Below are 25367 nucleotides of genomic sequence, written 5' to 3'. Positions count from 1 at the left end.
CAGCACCAATGCAGAGGAGGTCTTGGACTTCAGAGACAGTCCAGTGCTTTGACGTGGCCATCGTGATCATCTGCTGCAAGCAAGTTGAATGTGTCCTTGGTATGCCGCAGATTTAAACTTTCCACATTGCTGCTGCAAGCTGAACATGTCGTCACGCGTCAGAGCGCATTGCTGGGAAGATCATATTAATTAGCTCAGTTTCTTACGGAGTGCCTGAGGTCAACTTAGACTGCAGCTGCTCTGTTAAAAATGTGTAGGAGTCTTGGTGGAAAAATTATGGGATGGAATTTAGCAAATAAATCCTGTCTCAACATTTTTACGTTGCCAGCGGAGCAAAATTTGCACAAATTTTCTACTTCTCAGTAACTATGTAAAAGTGCCTCAAAACTATCAAATTGTTAGCACTGAATACAGTAAAATAAATAGCAAGAAAATGACTTTGAAACAGAGTTTATATTTTTAATATTGACCATGCATTTTTCTTTTCCCAGAACCCTGTACGGACAGAGCGGGATTATGAAAGTCTTGTGATGATGCGCATGCGACAAGCAGCAGAGCGACAGCGTCTCATTGAAGAGCTTCAGAAAGATGATGATTAAACACATTGTGTTTCACACTTACTTTTGCCACTGGAATAAACCTTTTTTTTAATGCATCTTCAGTTAAACTACACGTGTCATTACTTGGAAATAATTGAATGGGGAGCTGGCAGTGTTCCAAAGAATTGCTCCTGCCTTACTCTCCCTGGTTGCTACTCGTCTGGTTTTAAGCCAGTCATTCAATCAATAAATTTTAAGAGTTAAACTGATGCCCAAAGGATCAAGTAGCAACTTAAGTGGGGAAAATTAAGAGCATATTTAATCATACTCAAGTAACATTCTTCTCAATATCAACATGCTAAGTACTTTCACTGATAGCGCAAATTCTTGATGAGAATGGATTGTATAAATTGTTGGAAAATGAATATGTATTATATCAATAATATTGAATAACTCTTAATATTTAAAATTCTTCCATCATTACTTCATTCACATTCTATTAAGTAAGGGGATTAGAATACAATTTTTCCGAGGCTTTAGTGCGACCTTGTATGGGACACTGATTCCAGTGATGAGGTTGTTCCATAATGAGATTGAATAAGATGAGCCAATGCTGTTTGGAGTTCATAGAATTAAAGGTGATCTCTTTGAATGTGGATAGTTCTGAAAGGGTTGACAAAATAGATGGCAGATCTATTTTCTTCAGATAGAGTATCCAGAGTATCCATAACTAGTGTCGGATTAAAATTTTGACCATTTAGGACTGAGATAAAGTTATTTAAATGTCAGGTTGAAAATATTTTAAAATCTCCATTTTCAAGGGCTGTTGATGTTTGGTTATTCAGTATTTTCAACATTGATTGATAAATTTCTAGACACAAGGAAATTGTTGGATATGGGGGTTAGATAGGAATGTGATCAAAACCCAGAATTAGTTATGGTATTATTATAGTGGATCAGGTATAAGGGGAAGGGGATGTCTGAGCCACACCTACTTAAGGTCGTGCATATTTTCCAACCAGGTTCACAAGGTAAGAAAGAGAAACTACATGTTTCTGTCTGTCCTCCATGGAAACTGAAGCCAATCTCAACTCCTGCATTAGTTAACATGACATAAACCTGTAAAATCACAATGCTGGAGAAACTCAGCAGGTCAGTGTCCTTTAAATAGCAACAGTAAAACTACATAACCAGCATTTTGAGCTTGAGCCCTTTATTGAAAAATGTCAACAGGAGTCAGAATAAGAGTTGAGGGGGAGGGGGGAGAGGTGTGTATGCCAAGGGTGGAGGTAAATTGCTGCAGAAGGGAGGGAGGGGATAGCAGCAAGCAAGGGAAGGAGGGATGGCTAGGTGAACAGAAGGAAGGGGAAGGAGAGCAGGTTAGCAGAAATCAGAAAAGTCAATGTTAATGCCATCTGGTTGCAGTGCCCAGATGGAAAAACAGATGTTTCTCCTCCAATTTACAGGTTGTCTTGGTGGGATAGTACATAAGGCCATGGACAGGTGTGGGAGTGTGACTGGGAATTGAAATGTTTGGCTACTGGGACTTTCCTGTCACCAGTGTGGCAGAGCAAAGGTGCTCATTGAAGCAATCTCCAAGTCTGCACTCAGTCTCTCCGATGTAGAGAAGGCCACAAAGGAAGCACCAGATACAGTAAATCAATCCTGTGGATACACAAGTGTTGCATCACTTGAAAGACCTATTTGGGATCCTGGACTGTGGTGAGGGAGGAGGTGTGGGCACATGTGGCACCTCCTGCAGCTACAGGGGAAGGTGCCGGGGGCAACTGGTGGGGAGGGATGAATGCACGAGGGAGTCACGGAGGGAGCGGTCCCTATGGAAAGAAGAGAGGGGAGGAGAGGGAAAAATGTTTCTGGTAGTGAGATCCTGTTGTAGGTACTGGAAATTATGGAGGATAATGTGTTGAATGTGGAGGCTGGTGGGGTGTAGGTGTGGACCAGGGGGAATTCTGTGTTTGTTGCATCTGGGGGCAGAGTGGGCCAAGGCAGATGAGCAGGAAATTAAGGAGGTGCAGTTGAGGGCTCAGTTGGTGGTGGAGGGGAAGTCACGTTTGTGGAAGGCAGACATTTCAGAAGATCTGGACTGGAAGACCTCATCTTGGAAACAGATGCAGCAGAGACGGAGAAATTGAGAGATGGGAATAACCAGATTTTCATGTTTTACTTATGACCTTTCTGGAAACTTACTCCATCACTGTTGATTTAATCTTTGCAGCTCTATGGAAAATAGTCCAAATTCCAACCACTTCATTATCACACCACTTTAATTTGAATTAAGCTTATAAATTTGATTTAGACATTTTTCAAATTACATCTGACACATAAAATAATGGACAACATTGATAGGTAAATCACTGAAGTGATTATCCTCATGTGAAACTGGACAGGGAACAACTGTAAAACTCACATTGTCAGATCACTATGTGTCTCAGGTAACTATTTTGAAGTGTATTAATTATTCATATTGTATTTTTTATACAAAGGTATCAACATATTCTGTTCCTCTCCTGCACTCCAATATTCATTGCACTCCCAATGTGGCTTGTGAATGGGAGTGGAATCTTTTTTTGCCAACAATGATAGCCATCAAGGGATTGAGCCCTAGTACTTATTGTCTTTTACTGTGATCCCCTAAATTATGTCATTGTAGGGCTGGTCAGAATATTCTGTTAATGTTACCAACATCACAGACCAACAGTGGGGTTGAAAGTTGGGATCTGCTTGTTAATGTCACACTGCAATTTTCAAACTGAGGTCCAGCAGATAGTGGGTTGTATTTTTCAATATAACTAATTGAATGCCTTTCAATCATTTATTATTGAGAGAGCTCATCTCACCAAGTACTACTATTGATCACAGCAGCCAATGTCAAAAGGCTGAGGGCACAGGGAAAGAGGCCTGTTCCCGTTCAATAAGCTGGTGTTCCTTATGCATGAGTGGTGCAGGACAGTGACATTGGTGATGCTTCTCAATAATCCTACTGCTATTGCCATCTTGTCTTGTTGCTAGGCTTGGGTAAGGAAGAGGTTTCAGAGCAATGATTGTATCCCATCAAGCAGGAAGGAACCACATGGTGAGGAGGGAAGAAATAAAAGAATTGGGGCATTAATGAATCTTGAGTCTGAGTATCTCTAACTAAATGTTTCTGAATGTTGTCCCTGTCAACACAAATGAGATTTCAGCTCATTCCCGAGAAGTAAAAGTAATCCATCTCTGATAATAGAGGCAATGATGTAGTTCCATTCATCTAAGGGTCGTGTTGAGCTTTGTGTAGACACCAGACTAGGGTCTGTCCCAAGCCTGTCATGCTGATTACATGGTAGCCAAGAATTTCCAGTTTGTCCAGTATCATCCGTGGAGGGCAATTCACCCGATATTCTGAGCTGTGGATACAAATGAAAATTAATCTTTCAAATCAATCTACCTTTATGGAAGCATATATAGCCACTTTCACACTTGCGTCCCATTAAATGGGCAGTTCAGTGTCCCGGGATAGGAATGGGGGTTTGGCTTTTCACACATGACCACTCCTAACTGGGACAATGAACGCTTCCACACTTGCAAGGAGCCATCCCCGGGGTTAGGACTGTTCTACCTTCTTCCGGTGACGTCTTGACCATCGAGTGATGGTGGACCTGCCCTAAATCCTGATCAATGTATTATGATTTTATATTTGAACAAAATTAATCATGCCTAATTATAACAGAATTAAGCTTTATGTACAGCACAGTATGAGCCCTTCAGCCCCTGTTGCTGTTGTGCTGACCTATATAAACCTCAATATGGGACTGGAAAAGTGCTCAGAATAAATAGCAATAGTGGACAATTTTTAAACAGCTTGGGAAAGTTGGTAGCACTATCACACAATTTAAACAGCGTGGGAAGTTGGTCGTGCTATTGCACACCATATAGAAATACCGTGGGGGAAAAAGCCATGGCGGACCTGCACTTCCAGAATGCAATGCAGCAGAGAAAGGGGTGGATGCACAGCTACATGCAAGGAGCACTGATAGAGGGGTTTCTCTGCCAAACGAAATTCTGGGAAGTCAGGTTCATCATAGCTATTTTTCCCCATGGTCTTTTTAAATTGTTTACTATGCACTACCAACTTTCCTATGCTGTTTAAAAATTGTCCGCTATTGCTATTTATTTCCTCTCTCTCTCTCTCCTGCTGCGATTTTCCCATGGCAAAATTTATATCTTCATTTTAGTCTTTTCTTCCTTGACATTCTTGCATTCACGCAAAAACTTGGGTCATTTCAATCCCACAATTCAATTGCCCATTCTACACTTGCCTGATTGCAACGTCGACATCTGCAGACATCAGTGATTGTAATAGAGGTCGAAACCGTCAATCCCTGGCATGAGATGACATCATCTGACGCTTGCATTGAGACAATTTTCCTTTCACACTAGACATTTTAAAGGCTGATTGGCCATTAATTCCTGGGACCACTGGCAAGTGTGACAGAGCTTATGACTGATAATATGCTGGTGGTAAAACATGGGATTCTGTTGACACCGTGGTTAAGTGAAAAAACACAAATGCTGGAGAAACTCAGCAGGTCAAACAGTGCCTTTATGTAGCAAAGATAAAGATATATCACCAACGTTTCAGGCTTGAGCCCTTTATCAAGGTGTGGGGGAGCATGAGAGATGTCCGAACAGAAGGGGGGGGTGGAGTGGGGGAGGACTACAGAAAGGTGGGGGAGGAGTCTAGGCTAGGTGGAGAGAGAGAGGAAGTAGGAACTGGAATGACGAGTTAAGGAGGGGGGGCGCGAAGGGGAGAAAAAGGCAAGCTGACTAGTGGAATGCAGTGAACTCAATGTTCATGCTCTGGGGTTGGAGAGAGCCTCTCCACTCTGCGGGTGGTCAGGGTGGGGTAGTGTGAAAGGCCATGGACAGACACGCGAGCTTGAGAGTATGACTCAGAATTGAAATGGTTGGCTATGGGGAGGTCGCTTTTGTTGCGGACAGAGAAGAAGTGCTGGGTGAAGTGATCTCCTAATCTACGACCAGTCTCTCCGATGTAGACAAGGCCACAGAGGGTGCACCGGATGCAGTAAATAAGTTCTTTGGAGGTACAGGTCTGTTTGGGACCTTGGACCATGGGTGTGGTGTGGGTGTGGGTGCAAGAATTATACCTCCTACGGCCATCGTGGAAGGTATCAGGTGGACAATGGGTGGGTAGGGAAAAGTGCACAAGGGAGTCATGGAAAGTGATCAGCATTCTATCTAATTTCTTGATAAAGCCTTGAACACTGACTTGCACATTGGTCATTGGAACCTCTAACCAATGCCTTTATCATCTCCAGAAGCAGCTACTTAATGCTCTACTCCCATCTCTACCTTTCATAAACCTCAGCTGAAAATTTTAAAAAATGCAAATATTGAACTGAAAATTCTGGAAACATTCAGCAGGGCATGCAGCATGTGTGTAAAGTGAAACAATGAAAGTTGAAGAACACTTTTATTTTGGCACTTAGATCATGTCCATCTCTTCTTAATATGAAGCAGTTTTGCAATGCCTATAATCCATGGAAAGAACACTGGAATCTTGATCCTCTATCCTCTGACATGCCATAGTTATCATAGTGCCATTCAGTGTCAGTTTACACTGATTCAAGTTCCACAGCTTAAAAAGTCGGAACCAGAGATCTTAAAATACTTTAGGCAATGTGACGGAGTGGTCCCTCAACTCAGGCATTATGCAGAATATGAATGTAATAATTTGGTTGAAGAAGTACTTTTCATCATCATATAGATCCATATGAAACAAAAATAGCAGTTAGTGCAATGCTATTACAGCGCCAGCAACCCTGGTTGGAATCCCCCACAGTCTGTAAGGAGTTTGTACTTTTTCCCTGTGTCCACATGGGTTTCCTCTGGATGCTCTAGTTTTCTCCCATGATCCAGAGATGTACAGAGTTGGTTTTAAATTGGTCAATAGGTGTGTTTGGGCTGCATGGGCTTGTTATTCTGCTGTATTTCTACATACATTACATTAAATAAAAAAGAAACTATAAAGTGAGACCCAAATGATCAGAATCCTTAGGTTTAGATTAGCTGGTACTGTATCACCTGTCAAGCTTGAATCAAAGCACAAATCCTCAAGTCAACCATCCAGTGAGTTATATTAGGGCAGAAATTCTTGAATTTTGGCTGATCTTCCAGTATTAAGAAATGCATTCCTCCATTCATTGTATTGCAGCATGGGGAGATATAAGTGAGCCAAGGATTATTTCATCATTTTACACTGACTGATGCCAATGAGAAAATAAGGATGGGATGACTCTTTCCAATTTGTTACATTTCTTGTTTTGTTAGCTTTTCACAGAGTTTGTCAGCTTCTGTGCTTTTCAGCTCACCTGCCATAGAGCAGGAGCATTACGGCCTGATTAAGTCAGATAAATAGAACTGATACAGAGCCAATTGCATTGCTGCTGTTAACAGAAGACAAATGCCAGCCGTTCTTTTTCTCCCAGCCATGGCAAATAACTACCTTTCCTGGTTTGCACTCAAAAAAATCTATGATATTGAATTTGTATTTGATCTTATTCTAAACTTTCAAGCTTGTTTTATTTCAGCTCCATTAGGCTGGAAAATTAAGTATGCCACCAAGGGAAACCAAGAAATTATGGACCAGCAGGCTTACCATCCATCTTTGGGAAATTATTAAAACATACAATTATGCCTCCTTTTAAATTGATTATGGAATCTAATAGATTTCTCTTCCAAAAATAAAGCCAATTAAAATGGCCTAAAACAACCTGTCCATGCATGTTATTTCTAAGGACTGAGATAAAAGTGACTCAAAGAAGATGAAGCTGAAGAAATTACAAGGTAAATTATCAATATGAAATAAAATAATACAGATGCTAGAAGTCAAATAAAACTCAAAACCCTGGATATATTCAGCAGGAAGAAAAGGAAACAATTAATGTTTCAGGTCAAAGGCTTTTCATCAAAATGTATTAAGCCCCAAGGAAGGGTGGGGGAGGGGAGGAGGGTGTTGGGTAGAAAGGATCGGGTAAAACCAGCATGACAATTATCTGGTCATGGAGTGAAGGGGAGCAATTAAGAGAGTGATAACATACACCTCTTTTCAACTGATACCTTATTCCACAAATTAATGGGGAATTAACCAGTTAAGGGTCCAGTGGAAAAGGAAAACAATCAGCACATCGGCATCAAATCACACTGGGGATTGACAGCCTCTACCCCTACTCATATCCCCGGTGTCAGCTGATGCCAGTGTGATTAAACCAGTGAACTCTAATCCCTGGGGATGAGCGTGTTCAGCGTAAAAGCAGTCAGTGACCCAGTTAAAGGTGGCCCAATGGAAACAGCACAAATGTCTTCCTATCCCAGGACACTGCACGGCCAATTTACTGAGATGCCAGTGAAAAAAGGGCTTAGTCATAAGAATTACAAAATACAGAGCTGGAAGACGTGTCTGAATAGGTCATCCACTCCCCAAAGAAAACAAAAGCATTATCAAGTCTGGCCTGCAAGATAACAGACATACATGAACAAAGAATTGGAGGATTTCCCTTCAGATTAACAAATCCTCCCAGTTCTGACCAAAAGTCTGAGCTGAAATGTTAATTCTGTTTTTCTTCCCACAGATGCAGCCTGATAACGTTGAGCATTTCCAGTATTTTGTGTTTTTATTCAAACATGGTAAAGAAAATGATTGTGCTTTAGGAGATGGAGAATTAGTAAGTATGAGCAGAATTTTCTATTGGACTAGTGGTGTCTTAAACATCCCAGGAAAGAAACAATTGTGAAGATTAGTTACTGCTGTTAAAATCTCTGACCTATTTCAGTGCTGAGCTAAGGGTGTAACTCTATCAAAGAACCACTCCAGATTAGAGAATAGAAAGAACCAAAATATGGACATACTTTACAATGAAGAGAACAGATGCCCTAATCAGAGGTATCTTAATGTTATACTACTCACAAGTTATTTCCTAATACTGTGGTTTTCTCAGCTCCAAGGTAGTTCATAAGATTCACATCTGAGTATTCGTCTCCCACTATTGTGGGTCCATTTTCCTGAAAATGTAAATTTCCCTGTGTTATAACTGTTTAAAATGGTTTGAACCTTATTAATTCACCTATCTTCTCCAAAATTTCCTAATGTTGTTAGTAGCAGGGCTGTTGGGTGGGCCCAGAAGGTCATGCTTGACTATGGATGGAGAAATACTGAACTAATACGAGTGGATGACTTTCAGCAGAAATGGCCGGTTCCGATACAAAGTGAGTTAGACGAAGCTCAAAAATTTATTAGCATGTCTAAAATGCTGCAATGAGCCTAGATGGAAGAGGAGTTGTTTTCTTCCTCAATCTTTCATTAGACCTCACTGTAATAGTGTGGGATGCCATAAATAAGTCAATGTGGAAGAGGAATGATGAATTAAATAGTCAAGCAACAGCAAAACGGAGGATCGCTTTTGTAGACTGAACACAGGTGCTCTGCAAATCTGTATATGGTTCCTCCAATGTAGAGGAGACTAAATGCAGTACACCAGATTGAAAGAAGTGTAAGTGAATAATTGCTTCACCTGGAAAGATTATTTGGGTCCCTGTTTGGTGGCAAGGAAGAGGTAAAAGAACAAGTGTTGCAGATTCAAGAAAAGTTGCTGTAAAAGTAGTTGGTGGGGCAGAAAAATAGATCATGCAACCACAAAATGCTGAAGGGAGAGAAGGGAAATATATGTCTGTTGTGGAAGCTTGTGGGAACAGTGGAAAATGCAAATGACACTCCAACCTTCACGCATTTCAAACTGCCACTAATATAAACACCACCCTTCCAGTGCAGAATGTCCAGGCAATTAACACCCTACACACCTCAAATTAACACTCTTCCCCCAAACCCCTACCATACAAAATATATACTTAAAACGAAGGTACCATCCCATTATGGAGTTACATTGCGCATTTTCAACAATCAATTTCAGTTGAAATTATCATTAATCTCTGCGACGTGACTGGGCCAGAAACATATTTCTCAGATAAGGTCTGCTCCGCGCATTGAATCAGTGATCACAATGACAGTTTCACTTTCAGTAGAACTTAACTGTTGTAACTCGAGGATTCCCCATCCGGTCAGATTCCCCCATTAGTCTGTAAATAAGGACACCCAGTTTGGACATTAATCTCGGCCATTAGATGGCGACGAGGGTGAAGAACGGGTACAATTTTGCCGGTGCTAAGAGGATCGAGTGGGATTAGTGGAAGTCTCTCAGTCGCTGCGGATTACCCCATTCCCAGATTCAAAGTAGATGTTTACTCACCAGCCGGATCTGGGTACTGACAAGCATATAAGGCATTTTTTTTCCCCACTTTCTCCTGTTCCTCCCCAAGCACTATCCCTGCTGCTTAGGACTGATGGTGTAATTTTGTCGTTAAACCTAACTGCAGCCAATCATTTCATGCCGGAGCTCACGTAATAGGTCTTAAAGAGCCAGCCGCCACTTCTGGAATAATGCAGAACCTCCAGTCTGTGTGGGAGTGTGTCCACTTTACTGGAAATTTGACTAGAGTATTAAATATTTCCCTTAAAAAAATACAACATTTAACTTTGTGGTGGAGGACGTTTGTTCTGCAATTGATGCTTGTGCAACCCTGGTATCATTTTTGTGCAATCATTCTAGACCTAGCTAAAAATCAGTATATCCTACTTAATTTGAGGTGGCCAGCGCTGAAAGCAGCACTGAAGCAGTCTGAATGAGGACTGCATATGTTATGTTTGTTCCTTGTGTGGTTTTAACACTTAAACAACTATTTTTTGAGCTACATGAACAAACAACGCACTCGACTTTTGTCATAGTCCACTCTTTGTTCCTGCGCCAACTGCATGCATTGCTTAATGGGAAATGTAGTTCTTTATTTCACACATCTTTCCCCTTTTAAAAAAACACAAACTCAATGCCATGTCTATATAACAAGGGTGTCTACATTCTGTGACCGGTCTCTTTCCACTCAGCAGGTTTCAATCAGTCTGGAAGGTGGTTAACAGTCCTTTTTGGTTTGTGTTTCCATTGGTGCATTACTTGCATATGCTCCGTTAGTATTTGTGTCTTTCTGTGAACTTTGAATAACATGTTCCTTTTCTACATGTGCTGGCCCATTTTGTGTACTGACAGGCGATGGGTCCCAACCATGGGTTGTGGTCATAGATCCAAGCAGTTCCTTCTCAGAGGTGTCCCTCCCTCTACCTGGATGTGGTAGGAATGTGGATCTACTTCCTCTTACACATATCCTTGCATGGTCCATGTGTCAGAATTGTGATCCCGGACTCACACTTGAACTCCAGGGTTTTCACAGTCTTATCATGGAACTGTTCCTGTTTTACTTTATCTGTTTTACTCTGTTTGATCTTGTGTGCTCCTTTAGGTGTCAACAGATTTTTGTGCATTGGAAGGTTGGTTTGTATGCGTTGACCCATCAGCATTTTGGACAGGAGAAGGCTATTCTGTAGTGGCGCACTTCTGTGAATCATTAGACCTGTGGAAATCCTCTCGTCCATCGTGCACTTTCTCCATGAGGTTCTTCACCACCTTGACAGAACTCTCTGCTATGCCATTAGACTTTAGGTGATGTGGGCTTGAAGTTGTATGTCAAAACCCCCAAGTATGGGCAAAGGACTCAAATTCACTGTTCGAAAATTGTGGGCCATTGTCTGATATTACTTCACAAGGAACTCCATGCCTCACAAATGTACTGATGGAACCTTTCGCATGTATAAGTGCTGGCAAGAATCTCTTTCTCTATCTGTGCATAGTTGGCTTCTGCACTTATTATAGCCCTTGATGCATAAGCCACACATTGCCATGTGTCCTCATGCTGCTGCAGTAGTACTGCTCCAAGGTCATGTCAGGATGCAGCAGCTGAGATCCCTGGTATGCCTATCCAGATCATAAAATTTTAATACAGACTCTTCTGTTAGGACTTTTTGAGTGCCTGGAAGCATTCTTCCAGCTCATGCGAATAGATCCACTAAGTTTTCTGCTCAAGGAGTATCCTAAGTGGTGCTGACACAGTCAACAGACAAGGGATGAACTTAGCCAGGTTAATCATGATCCCCAAAAAATGTCTCTCTTTGTTTTGAGGACTCACAAAATTCTCAATGGCTGATGTATTTCTTGGATCAGGGTTCACTCCCTGTTCAGATATAACATGTCCTATGAAGGTCAGTGTCTTTTCACCCAACTCACATTTCTCTTTATTTAATTTCAAATTGAGATTATATGTCATGTCAAGCACTTGCTTTAGTCGTATATCATATTCATTCTTGGTGTACCCCATACAATGATGCCATCAATCATGGTCTCAACTCCAGGTATACTTTTAAAGATCATATGGATGGTTTTATGGTAGGTTTCTGGTGCTGACATGATCCCATATGGTAGCCAAAGAAAGCAGTATTTTCCTTGTGGCGTATTGAAAGTGCAGAGTCTTGAACTTGCCTCATCAAGCTTCATCTGCCAAAATCCCATGATTTGTCGAGCTTGCTAAACCACTTGACACCTGCAAACTGGAATATGATTTCCTCTTGTGTTGACAATTTAAAATACTCTCTCTTAATGGCTTTATTGAGATCTCTTGGGTCCAGACACATACGCAATGCTCCATTTTTCTTTTGCACGATGACCTGTGAGCTGACCCAATCTGCAGTTTCTTCAATTTTATGCACGTTAGTTCTTGTTGAAGTTTGTCTCTAAGTGGAAATGGAACTTTCCTGCATGCACGGACAACAGGAGCCACTGTCTCATCTATGTGGATCTTTTGTACACCAGGTAAACATCCAAGCCCCTCAAAGACATCTGCATAATCTTTCATGAGTGTTGTGTTCTCATCTTCTGTCTGTAAAGCCACTATGAAAACTCTTTTCACTAGGTTGAGCTCTTCACATGCATTCAGACCTAATATTAGCTGTACTCTCTTTTCCACAATCAGTAGCTGTGACTTTAGATGCTGCTCTTTATGGTTGAAGATCACCATGCAGCCCCCTTTTACTGGAACATTCTCTCCAGTGTAGCCTGTCACTTTTAATTTCACTGGATAAATCTTGCTCTTTATGGTGAGGGTCTTGTAATCGTCTGTAGATAACAGATTCACCTGGGCTCCAGTGTCGAGCTTAAATGGAATTAATGTCTCATTCACAGTCACTGGAATGATCCATTCCATTTTACCAGCAGAAGCAGTCTGCAAAGTACATCCATGAAGAATTCCTCCATTTCTTCATCCACTGTCAGCACCTTTCTCTTGATAGCCCCTGCTTTGCAGAACTTTGCAAAATGATTCTTCTTTCCTCATTTATTGCAGGACTTTCCATAGACAGGGCACATATTTGAAATATGTCTACCTCCGCACCTGTTTGAGCCTACCTCCTTGCTTTGCTGTAGCTTTGGGAAACTCCTCTGCTCTGCTTCTCTGTTTTCATTGCATGCACTGTTGTGTCTATCCTATCCAGCTCATTAGCTTGTGCTCGTGTGGTCTCTGCTGCCCTACACATATTCACAGCCTTTTCCAGTGTCAAGTTTTTTTTCACACAAGTCTTTCTCTCAGCCCATTATCTGGGATTCCACAAACGATTCTGTCTCTAATGAGTGCATTTTTCAAATCTCCAAATTCAAAGCTCGGCTAAATATTAGTCAAATAATATTAGAAACAATATTCTTGTTTCTGGTCACAGGAAAAAAAAAACTTGAATCTCTCAAATTTTGTCATCAGAGTGTCCAATGTAAAAGCTGTCTCATCAATTTGAAAACTTAAGTTATGTCCAAGGCATCTTCACCCATCACTGTAGAAATATAGACACTTTCCATTTTACATTGGTCTCTCCCACTCCACGAGCCTCTAAATAAATGTTGAATCACTGAAGTATTTCCAATTATCAGTTAGATTGCTGGTAAACTGCATCACTGTGGGAGGACTTAACATCCATGACAGGAACTATTGTCTTTTCTTACTTACTCATCCCACTTCTTACACTATGTTATGTTTGTTCCTTGAAGGACAACCTTGTGTGGTTTTAATACTTAAACTACTTTATTTTTTGAGATGCATGAACCAACAACACACATGACTTCAGTCATAGTCTACTTTTTGTTCCGTGCCAACCCCATGCATTTTCTACTGGAAAATGAACATTTTATTATACACGCATAATAACACAGCATACAGTTCAGATTTATTAAAAAGGGAGACAGTTCAGAAATTGCTGTTTACCTGAGATGAGGAGAAACATTTTTCACTCAGAGCTGAGAACCTGTGGAATTCCCAACCACATAATCATGTGCCAGTTCATCAGATATAGACAACGGGGAGTTAGATGCAACCTCATTGACTAAGGGATTTGGCTCACATTACTGGTTGTACAGTTGTAAATAGCATCCTTAACATGGCCATTATTCTAACTCAAATCCACATGTAAATTCTAATGTTGCAATTAGAATAGAAACAGAGAAGATGTCACATTAGCACCATCTGAAAATATGAAGAATTTCAGCAGTGACTTTAATTATTTTCATGGGCATTCAAAAATTTTAATTAGAATGTTTCAGCATTGTTGTTCTCAAAGGAAAGGGGAGAACTTTTCCCAAACAAATAAAGGCCTTTTTTTTTTTAACTTAAAGCTGCCAGTGTACTGGAAAAAATTGAAATGCTTTATATTGTGAGCTTTTAGATTGAGCGTGTTGTCATTGATTGATTGAACACCTTCAGCTGGATAAGATCTTTAATATCCGCAGCTCATTACTTTGGGCAGATATTGGCTTTTCTTCTGCCTAGAATATTATAAAATCTGTACCATGCTGGTTGGTAATTTAATTTTAAAAAATCAGAGCATAATTACATTAAAATATATAATGCAGATTTAAAAAAAAACTGATGGTGTTTTAAGACCTGAGAACGAAAATGTAGCTAATATAATTTTCTGCATACTTCATGTTTAGCTTTGCCAGAAAGACTTGCATTACCCATATGAACCATGTCATCAGCCAGCCAGGCTCTGAGCTCTGCACTTCTTTTTCCAAACCATTGCCTGTCTCTTATTGTCTCTTCTAATAAATTCTCCCTTTACTTTGATATTTGACCTGATGCTGGTTCTCGACCCAAAGTTCGACCATTTCTTTTCCTACACAGGTGGTGCTTGATCTATTCTTCCTCCTACAGTTTTTTTTTGCTCCTGATTCCAACATCTGCACAAGTTTTCTCACAAGTTTTAACATCTAGAAAATGGGTGTCTGTGTTCATTTCATTTTTAAAGGTATCCTTTCCTCCTCCCAGCAGGCCCCTCACTCCATTCCTTTTGGCTAGTTCACAAATGCATCATTGCATCTCCTTGCTCTGACCATGCGCACCACCTCCCACACATATCATTCCAAACAAACACTCCTGGCACCAGGTCCAGGTAGGTACGCAATCGTGACAGCCCTCTGCATCCCCTCAGCCTCCAAGTCATGTGATGAGGCAACTGACTGGATCTATCCTGCTACAAAACAGTGTGGTGGGCAGCCAGCCAGGTGTTGGAGAATCCCACAGGCAAGGGTTCAAATGTGTCTCGTGTGTTGGCAGTGCCAAATTGAATGGGGCATCGATATACACAGGCTTTAAACAATCGATGGAAACAGAGTCAGCATTACTATTCTGTCAGATCATAAAATACTTAAGATGATTTTCCATGATCTTGTAGGGATCATGATGGAGTGGCCCGCGAACCACATCATAGAAGCACAAAGAACACATGAGGGCAGGTTTGTAAATCATACGGTACTTAAAGCACAGTTGGTGAATGTTGAGTAAGAGTTGGTCTTCACGCCCTCATATTCTCTCAAAGATGGTGGACATAACTTGACACATTGCCCCCTGCTGTTAATCCAGCCTTCAAATGTTGGTGAAAACGCTGCATCAGACTGTTGGATTGTGGATGATAGACTGCAGTACAAATATGGATGGTGCCCAACAAATCTGTAAGAGCTCGAAACAATGCCAAATTAAGCTGAGCCTCTGATATGAGGTGTAACATTTGGAACACCAAGATAAGAAACCTAATGATCAATTAAATCCAACCCATAGTCTCTGCAGAGATGTTGGTGTTAGGAATGGGTGCCTTCTATCTGCTAGCTCGGTCTTTGCATATGAGAAGATAAGTAAATCCTCTCGATGGAGGGAGCAGACCCACCAAATCAAATGCAGATGAGTGAAATGAGCTTCTGGAACAGAAAAATCCCCAAGACTGGACTTCATATGTTTCGAGATTTTCAAATGCTGACATGACAATCGTGTCCTTAGCCAATGTCCTTAGCCAAACTCTAACATCCTGCTTTACACAGGCCAAGTGAAGTGATCTCCAATCAACCTTACTGAAGCTTTTATGCCTGGGTGGGATGTTTTGGAGGGCCATAAAAACCTCCTGCCACATTGTCATGGGTACAAAAGGTCTTGGTCTACCTGCGAAAAAGTCACACGTTAATTTCTCACCAGAATTGTCTCGCTGTTTGTCTTTTAGGCGCAGACCTGAGTTGATCTGTTTGTATTGAATGAATGGCTGCATCACGGTCTGGTATGGGAGCATCAATAACCCCGAGCACAAAGCCCTCCAAGACATTATAGTCCAGGACATTATAGGCAAAATCCTCCCTACTATTGAGTACATCTACAGAAAACACTGAGTCAGAGAGTAGCACATGGTCTGTTCTCACTGTTGCCATCAGGAAAGAGGTTAGGTGCCACAAGACTCGCACCACCAGGTTCAGGAACAACTGCTACCCCTCTTCCATCAGAATCCTCAAGGACAAAGTCAATCAGAGATTCATTTAAGGACTCTTACTTGTGCACTTTATTGATTTATTTTTTGCTCTCCCTTCAGGTACATTCAGTACCTATTTACAGTTCTTTTGATTCTTTATATGTTTACACTGTGTACAGTTTATTTTTTTGCACTACCAATTAGTGGTAATTCTGCCACGCATGGAGGAAAAAGGTATCTCAGGGTTGTGAAAGTACAGATTCTTTCACCAATGTGTATATGTACAGATTGTAGTGTAGGATGACTGTGATTGGCTGAGAGTGTAGCCGCGCCTACTGGCAGGTCTTAAAGGGTTGCTCCTAGCCAGACGAGGTCATTCTGGACAGGTCAACCTACATGTGATACGCTCCAGTCTTCGAGGTAATGAAAGCCTTGGTTTGGATCAACAAGCCTTTGATTCTTTCGACGTGTTCTACAATTTTATTAACTAGAAAGTTTTGAAGGGATGGAGCGTATGCTACGGCTGGAACGCCTTGACATCGATCCACAGTCAGCTACAGCCTCGAATGACTTTAAGCTCTGGGTGAGATGCTTTGAAACATAATTACAACTCTCTGATCCTGCCGTGATAGAGGACAGCCATCGACTACTAATATTGATGACTATGATGTCCCTGAGAGTCTACCAGAGAATCCAGGATGCGACCACTTAGCCGCAGCCATGAAGGTGCTGAAAGGGTTCTACAAGCGACCGGTGAACAGGGTCTATGCTCAGTACAAACTAACAACAAGGAGGCAACAGCCCAGTGAGTCCCGTAGAGCTTATATTCAAGCACTAAGGGCAATGGGCAGGGACTGTGCCTGCACAGACAGAACTGTTGTGGAGACCACAGACGATCTCATTTGGGATGCCTACGTGGCCGGGGTCCATTCGAATGAGGTGAGGCAGCACCTGCTAGAGCACGGGGGAAGAAAACCTAGAGGATGTGATCTGGATCGGCTCACGGATCCCAGGCCAGTCCTCCTGCGACACCATGTCCGGTACTCAAAGAACGACCCCTTGGTTGACTGAGTGACTCTGCTCCATGCGAACCCACATTATGCCTACATTGAGTACCCGGACGGGCAGGAGGACACAGTCTCAGTAAGGGACCTAGCCCAAGCCGGATCAGGCCCAGCAGTGCTTCCAACCAAACCTCCCCCAAATCCTTTTCCCCAGGTCATGTGCTTGAACAGAGGGACCAGCACCACCCCACCAGCTCAGGCCAGATTGTGAACAACACTGTTGGGGAATTGAGTGAAGCAGTGGCCACACCCAACGAGCCTGCCAGCGACACAACTCCAGAGACCCCAATCCCGGCACCACGGCGCTCATGCCGGATGGTCAGGCCCCCTGACCAGTACAGCCCCTAACTTCTACCAGGCCCTTTTTTTTCTTTTTTTTTTTACAGCCCTCCATCCACTCCGGGGTCATTTCTCAAAGAAGGGGTGAATGTGATAGTACAGATGCTACCACCAATGTGTACATGTTCAGATTGTAGTGTAGGATGACTGTGATTGGCTGAGAGTGTAGCCACACCTACTGGCAGGTCTTAAAGGGTTGCTCCTAGTCAGACCAGGTCATTCTGGACTGGTCAACCTACATGTGAAACGCTCCAGTCTTCTAGTTAATAAAAGCCTTGGTTTGGATCAACAAGCCTTTGATTCTTTTGACGCGCTCTACAAGGGTTGTATGCGATATTATGTATGTACTCTGACAATAAATCCAAAATCTGAAATCAGGATCATTGCACATCACTCCAAATGAACACACAACACCATTTCTGGGTAGGTACGCAACTGTGACATGCACTCTGATAGGAAGGAAGGAAAGGGTTTGGGGAGCTGGAGGAGGAAAGGTGTAACTGTAGCCGCCTGTTACTTAAGACACACACACATAGTGTAGTCAGGTTAAGCTCTGAGTTTTAATAGCGCTCAGGCCTGACTTTTATACTTGTACTGTTCTCACCATGGCCCCCCTTGGCTGATGTCATAATATGCATAACAAAAGCAGGTTTCCCGTGTGCGGGTATTTTCCTGTATAAAAATGCCCTTCTTCCCCGCATGCTGTCCCTGTCTGTTGACTGCGCAGCAAGGCCAGTGCTACTTTGGGGTCACTGGCCTTTAAGCTGCCCTTGCTGTTCACCCATCGGTTTGCTTATTGGGACAGTGCCGCTGTGCAGGCTGCTGGCCATTGGTTGCCACCTGGAGCACTGGCTTGATCACCACATTGGCAGGCTGCCACATAACCACCCCCCCCCCCCACCTCTCCCCAGAACCAGTGGTATTGTCCTTGTTATTGTCTTTAGTGTCTGGAGGCAAAGTCTCTGTAGCTTTCAGTGGCCTGCCTCTTCGGCATGGTGCTGGTGTCTTGACCAGACACGCCGGGTTCAGGTGTGCCGGCTTCAACCTGTCTGTGGTGAAGACCTCTGTCTTGCCTCCAACTTCCAGCTCGAACGTGACCCCATTGTTGTGGATGACCCAGAACAGACCCTCACCTTTGAAGAGGTGGACCCCTGCAAATGAAAACATACTCACAGTCCCGCAGGTCTTTGGGTATGTTGGTGCTCACATGTCCGTGCCTAGAAAGTGGAATCGGGGCCAGGTTGCCAACTCTTTTCCTTAACCTGCTGAGGAACACTGCAGAGTCGTCCTGCTGTCCACTTGGAGAGGGTATGAATTCTCCCAGGACCACCAGTGGAGCTCCGTAAACAAGTTTGGCTGAAGAGGTGTTGAGGTCCTCCTTGGGTGCCTTGTGGATGCCCAACAGCACCCATGGTAACTCGTCTACCCAGTTGGGTCTTTGGAGTCTGGTCGTGAACGTGGTTTTGAAGTGTGTGGAAGTATTCCACCAACCCATTGGATTGTAGGTAGTAAGATGTTGTGTGATGCAGCTGGGCATCCCACAGGCTGGTGAGGTCAGACCACAGACTAGAGGTGAACTGGGCCCCTCTTTTGGATGTGGTTAGATGGTAATCTGAACTGTGCAACTCAGAATGAGATGAGGGCCCTGGCGCATGAGGTTGTAGAAGTGTCTGTCAGTGAGACTGCTTCTGGCCACCTGGTGAAGCAGTCGACCATCTTGAACAGATAGCAGAATCCCTGAGATACAAGCAAGGGTCCTACTATGTCCACGTGGATGTGGTCAAACCTTCATTCTGCAGGCTCAAAATGCTGAGGTGGAGTCTTGGTATACTACTGTACCTTGGTTATTTTGCACTGCGTACAAGCCTTCGCCCACCCACTGACCTGTTTTCACAATCCATGCCATTTGTATTTGCTGCCGGACTGTGGTCCTGGTGGATGAGTGAGCTAGTCCATGGATAGAGTCAAAAACCTGTAGTCTCCAAGCTGCCTAAACGGTGGCCACGTCATACATGAGGGTGGTGTTACCTGTACTGACTGGGATGTCCTGGAATTGCAGTCCCGATATGGCAGTCCTGTATTGGGGAATCTCCTTGTCTTTTTGCTGCACCTCTGCCACAAATTCCACTCCCCTTGATAGCGTGTAGATACTTTGCCTGGACAGTATGATGACCACCATGTTGTCCTTTCCAGAGATGTGCCTTACATCTGTGGTGTACTCTGAGATGCAAAACTGGTGTCTTTGATGGTGGGCCAACCAGGGGTCTGAGATCTTAGCCAAGGTGAAAGTCAGGGGCTAGTGATCTGTGAAAGCTATGAAGGACCTGCCCTGCAGGAAGTACCTGAAGTGGTGGATGGCTAAGTACAGCACCAGTAGCTCTCTGTTGAAAGCACTGTACTTCAGTTCTGGAGGCCACAGATGTTTGCTGAAGAAAGCCAGTGGCTGACAACTTACTTCGATCTGCTGCTCCAGAAGTCCGCCGATCCCCATTCCTGAGGCATCCACCATCATGACCTTGGATGTTTCAGGAGAACGGCATCCACCAGGGTTTCCTTGGCCTTCGTGAAGGGTTCTGCTGACTCCTCGTCCCATGTGATGTCCTTTGCCTTGCCTGACATCTGGGCAAACAAGGGCTGCATGATCTAGGCAGCTGATGGAATGAACCTGTAATAGAAATTGATCATCCCCACGAACTCCAGTAGTCCCTTGGTTGTGTTAGGTCTGGGGAACTTCCGGATGGCCTCCACTTTACTGGGTAGCGGTGTGGCTCCTTCCCTGGTTATCCCATGGACCAGGAAGTCGATGGCCTCCAATATGAACTGCCATTTGGCTGGGTTGATTGTCAGGCTAAACTCGCTCAATCGGTGTAGAGGTTGCAGAGGTGTACCTGTTGGTTCCTGCTTGCCACCAGGATGTCATCCAGGTACACAAAGGTGCCCTCCAGGTCTTGGCCCATTGTGTCCATGAGTCACTGTAAGGTCTGTGCAGCATTCCTTAGCCCAAACGGCATTGAGAGGAATTCATTGGGGTGTACTGGGATCTGATGATATCCCCGCATGAGGTCCAACTTGGAGAAGACTCTTGCAGGTTAGCTGCAAAATCCTGGATGTGCACTACGGGGTACCAATCTGGTCTTGTGGCCTTGTTGAGTCAGCAGTAGTCACCGCATGGTCTCCAGCACCCAGTTGCTTTGGGTACCATGTGCAGGGGAGAAGCCCATGGGCTGTCTGACCACTGCACTATGCCAAGCTCCTCCAGCTTCCTGAATTCCTCCTTCTCTGGAAGACGGATCTTGCCCTTGTGTGGAGCAGTGGTCCCTGGGTCAGGATGTGATGTTGTACTCCATGTCGGGGCATCACCATGGTGAATTTGGGGGGTGAACACTGCAGGGAACTCGGCCAAGAGCCTGGTGTACTCGTTGTTCAATCGCTGTACATAGTCCAGGTGGAGTGCTGGAAGCCTGGCGTCTTTGAGGGGGAAGGTTTGAAAATTCTTGGTGTGGACCAGTCTCTAACCTTGAGGTCCACGAGCAGGCTGTGGGCATGCAGGAAGTCTGTCCCAAGGAGTGGCTGTTCCACTACGGTCAGCGTGAACACCCACGAGAAAAGGCTGCCTCCCAACTGCAGTTGGGCCTTGCGGGTACCGTAAGTCCGAATCATGCTGTTGTTGGCAGCCCTCAGTGTGGGTCCCAACTGCCAGTTCCTGGTGTCCTGTCCCAAAGGGGGCAGGATGCTGACCTCTGCTTCTGTGTCCACAAGGAAGCGTCATCTGGACTGGTGGTCCCAAACATACAGGAGGCTGTTTTGGTGGCCAGCTGTCATGGCCATTAGTGACAGCTGGCCCCAGCACTTCCATGAAACGTGCATGGTGGCTTGCACCGGCGGGATCCGGCACCCCATCTCTGGTGGTAAAAACATCACTGATCATCAGGATCACCTCCTCTGTGGTGCTGCTGTTCTCTCGGTGGCTTTGCACGGGTCTGGCTGCTGGGTTTAGTGACAAGCCCCATGCAAGCCGAGCACTCTCTCTTCTGTTTCCACAGAACGTGACTTTCCAGGCTTTGCTGAAATCCGCTTCAGCCAGGAGCAGTTGGATGTCCTCGGGCAGTTGCTCCAGGAATGCCTCCTCAAACATGATGCAGGGCTCATGTTTGCCCAAGAGGACCAGCATTCCGTTCATGAGGGCTGACAGGGACATGTCCCCTGGCCCGTAAAGGTGGAGCAGACGTGCCCCTCTTTCACGCCGTGAGAGCCCAAAGGTCTTGATCAGCAAGTCCTTGAAAGCAGTATATGCACCTTCTGATGGGGGTTCCTGGATGAAGTTGGCCACCTGGCCTGCTGTGTCCTGGTCCAGGGTCCTTACCACGTGGTTGTACCGGGTAGATTTTGCTGTGATCTGCCAGATCTGGAACTGTGCCTCAGCCTGGACAAAGCACAAGCGTGGTTTATTTGTCCAGAAGGTCGGCAGCTTGGGAGCGATCGTGTTGACTGCTGCCTGTTAGCTCATCACTGGGTTTAGATGCCGTCTAAACCATTGGGTCACCAATTGTAGCCACGCGCTTCTTGAAAGAAGACACACACACACATGTAGCATAGACAGGTTAAGCTCTGAGTTTTATTAGGGCTCAGGCCCAACTTTTATACTTGCACTGTTCCCATCATGGCCCCCCTTGGCTGATGTCACAAAATGCTTAACAAAAGCAGGTTTTCCACGCATGGGTACTTTTCTGCATAACAATGCCCTTCTTCCCATGCACTGTTCCTGTCGGCTATGCAGCAAGGCCAGCACCATTTTGGGGTCGCTGGCCTTTAAGCTGCCCTTGCCATTCACCCACCGGTTCACTTGTTGGGGCCAGGCTGGTGGCCTTTAGTTGCGCTCGCCACCCAGAACGCCGGCTCGATCACCGCCACCGCAGGCTGCCACGTAACTGCCAAATTGGGAGGCCTGGAAAACAGAACTGGAAGGAGAGCTTACCAAAAAAAGAACAGTTTTAATATAGAAGCAGGTTGTAAATCACATTGTAGGAATTCAAATGCAGATTGCAGGATAGATGAATATAGATTTCGCAAGCAAAATTATACTTAGATACTTGAAGAAGAAGTGAAAGTTTGTGATGGATTGGTAATTGATGAAGTTTGAAGGAGAGGAAAACTGTACCAAAGTCGGATTGCTAACAATTTTCTGGGAATAAGGGGGAGTTAACAGAGAGGAAAAAAGAGTTTTGAGCAAGTAAATGGAGATTCAAGAGAGCATGAGTGAAAAATAGAATGAGGGAAAGGTGGGAGTTTCACGATGGGATTGAAAGAATTTTGGCCCAATGAGATAGGGTGAAGGAGGGAATCAAGTCAACGAAATAGACAATCTTGATTCTACTGCTGGTGCTGAGGTGGAAGAGGCAGGAGAGAGGAGAGAGGTTTAACACGCCAGTTTGCAGTAGAGAAAATAATGTGAAGTTATCTTTTGCATTCCATAGTGGGGATGGTGGAATAGAGTACAGATCTAACATAATTTTTAATTTCAAAAGCCCCTTATGAAAGCAGGTCATTGTTGAGATTAAACCATCAAATCTTTTTTCAGGTAAATAATAAACACCATAGATGTCCATTGACCAGTTGATTTGCACGGATTGTTTATTAGCAGTTAAGAAAAATAAATTATTGAGAATATATTTATATTCTCAGTGTAAAAGCTAAAAAAATCATTTATTCTCCCAGATTCTGTAAATAGATTATTCCTTTTGACTAGCTCTTGACAATTATAATTCAATTAAAATAAGTCTTCCCTGTCCAACAGCCTAAAGATCATGGGACAAATTAAGTGGGCAAAGCCATACCAGATGGAATTCAATGTTGGCAAATATTTGATCATAGAGCTTGGCCAACTTGCCCACACTGACCAAAACATCCCACACACAATAGTCCCTCTTGCTTGTGTTTGGCTGATATCCTTCTTATCGCCATATCCTATCAATTTTTAAAAAATGTTTTTCCTATTGCACACCAAGACACAAGAGAAACTTGTCCGTGAACTACTCTTTGCAGATGATGCCGCTTTAGTTGCCCATTCAGAGCCAGCTCTTCAGCGCTTGACGTCCTGCTTTGCGGAAACTGCCAAAATGTTTGGCCTGGAAGTCAGCCTGAAGAAAACTGAGGTCCTCCATCAGCCAGCTCCCCACCATGACTACCAGCCCCCCCACATCTCCATCGGGCACACAAAACTCAAAACGGTCAACCAGTTTACCTGTCTCGGCTGCACCATTTCATCAGATGCAAGGATCGACAATGAGATAGACAACAGACTCGCCAAGGCAAATAGCGCCTTTGGAAGACTACACAAAAGAGTCTGGAAAAACAACCAACTGAAAAACCTCACAAAGATAAGCGTATACAGAGCCGTTGTCATACCCACACTCCTGTTCGGCTCCGAATCATGGGTCCTCTACCGGCACCACCTACGGCTCCTAGAACGCTTCCACCAGCGTTGTCTCCGCTCCATCCTCAACATCCATTGGAGCGCTCACACCCCTAACGTCGAGGTACTCGAGATGGCAGAGGTCGACAGCATCGAGTCCACGCTGCTGAAGATCCAGCTGCGCTGGATGGGTCACGTCTCCAGAATGGAGGACCATCGCCTTCCCAAGATCGTATTATATGGCGAGCTCTCCACTGGCCACCGTGACAGAGGTGCACCAAAGAAAAGGTACAAGGACTGCCTAAAGAAATCTCTTGGTGCCTGCCACATTGACCACCGCCAGTGGGCTGATAACGCCTCAAACCGTGCATCTTGGCGCCTCACAGTTTGGCGGGCAGTAGCCTCCTTTGAAGAAGACCGCAGAGCCCACCTCACTGACAAAAGGCAAAGGAGGAAAAACCCAACACCCAACCCCAACCAACCAATTTTCCCTTGCAACCGCTGCAATCGTGTCTGCCTGTCCCGCATCGGACTGGTCAGCCACAAACGAGCCTGCAGCTGACGTGGACTTTTTACCCCCTCCATAAATCTTCGTCCGCGAAGCCAAGCCAAAGAAGAAAAAGTATCTGCCTCAACTGCCTCCTAAAGCAGCCTATTCCATTACACCTACCACCCTCTGGGTAAAAAAAATACACCCCAGGTTCCTGTTAAATCTCTCCCCTCCTCTCCTTAAACCATGTCCTCTAGTTACTGATTTCCCTGCATATTTGATGAGAAACTATAAATGGTAAAGGAACAACAAGATCTCATAATTCCATTAATTAAATCATATGAAGCTATTATTTTATAAAATCAATAAAAATGGCTAAAGCAAAATACAAAATGGAATAATTATGATTTAGTGAATTAAAGCAGTCATTCTAACTTTTTTTTGGCTTAGTCCCCCTTAGGACTCTGCTCAAAGTTTATGGCCATCCTTCCCCGTGAAGCAGTCAAGCTACATTGGTTTCTTCAGAACTTCTCTCCTACCAACCACATTAAAAAAAATTAATGATTTCAGTCTGTGCCCCCCACCCACTCTTGGGTAAGAGTGTTGCTAATCTCTCTCCAAGTAAGACATTCAGTTTTAAGGATTTCTCCTCAGGAAAGATACATTGCCTTTGTAAAGGGTTCAGTGTAAATTCATAAGGATTCAACTTACTAGGGGTTCAACTTACAAAGACTAATTTCAA

General features: G+C 43.9%; 2 protein-coding genes across 3 annotated transcripts in view; one reads left to right on the top strand and one right to left on the bottom strand.

Moving 5' to 3' along the window:
* dnajc17 (DnaJ (Hsp40) homolog, subfamily C, member 17) overlaps positions 1-655 on the top strand; it is a 116829-nt gene extending 116174 nt beyond the window's left edge. Inside the window, exon 9 of the mRNA XM_069917227.1 lies at positions 492-655. Coding sequence (XP_069773328.1) covers positions 492-599 — 108 coding nt within the window. The 3' untranslated portion in view covers positions 600-655. The remainder of the gene's footprint in view (positions 1-491) is intronic.
* Positions 656-2806: 2151 nt separating this feature from the next.
* gchfr (GTP cyclohydrolase I feedback regulator) overlaps positions 2807-25367 on the bottom strand; it is a 40048-nt gene continuing 17487 nt past the window's right edge. The window contains exons 1-3 of one of the 2 annotated variants that reach the window (XM_069917231.1): positions 9860-10152; positions 8524-8618; positions 2807-3943 (exon numbers count right to left, since the gene is read on the bottom strand). In XM_069917231.1, the coding sequence (XP_069773332.1) occupies positions 3808-3943; positions 8524-8618; positions 9860-9895 (267 nt within the window). In that variant the 5' untranslated portion in view covers positions 9896-10152 and the 3' untranslated portion in view covers positions 2807-3807. Of the gene's footprint in view, positions 3944-8523; positions 8619-9859; positions 10153-25367 lie in introns of those variants that run through there. The other variant, XM_069917230.1, reaches the window with a different exon arrangement.

The sequence above is a fragment of the Narcine bancroftii genome, chromosome 2 (genome assembly GCF_036971445.1).
Source record: "Narcine bancroftii isolate sNarBan1 chromosome 2, sNarBan1.hap1, whole genome shotgun sequence".
NCBI lineage: Eukaryota > Metazoa > Chordata > Chondrichthyes > Torpediniformes > Narcinidae > Narcine > Narcine bancroftii.
Note: the sequence above shows the minus strand (reverse complement) of the source record. Positions and strands in the feature narration are given on the sequence as shown.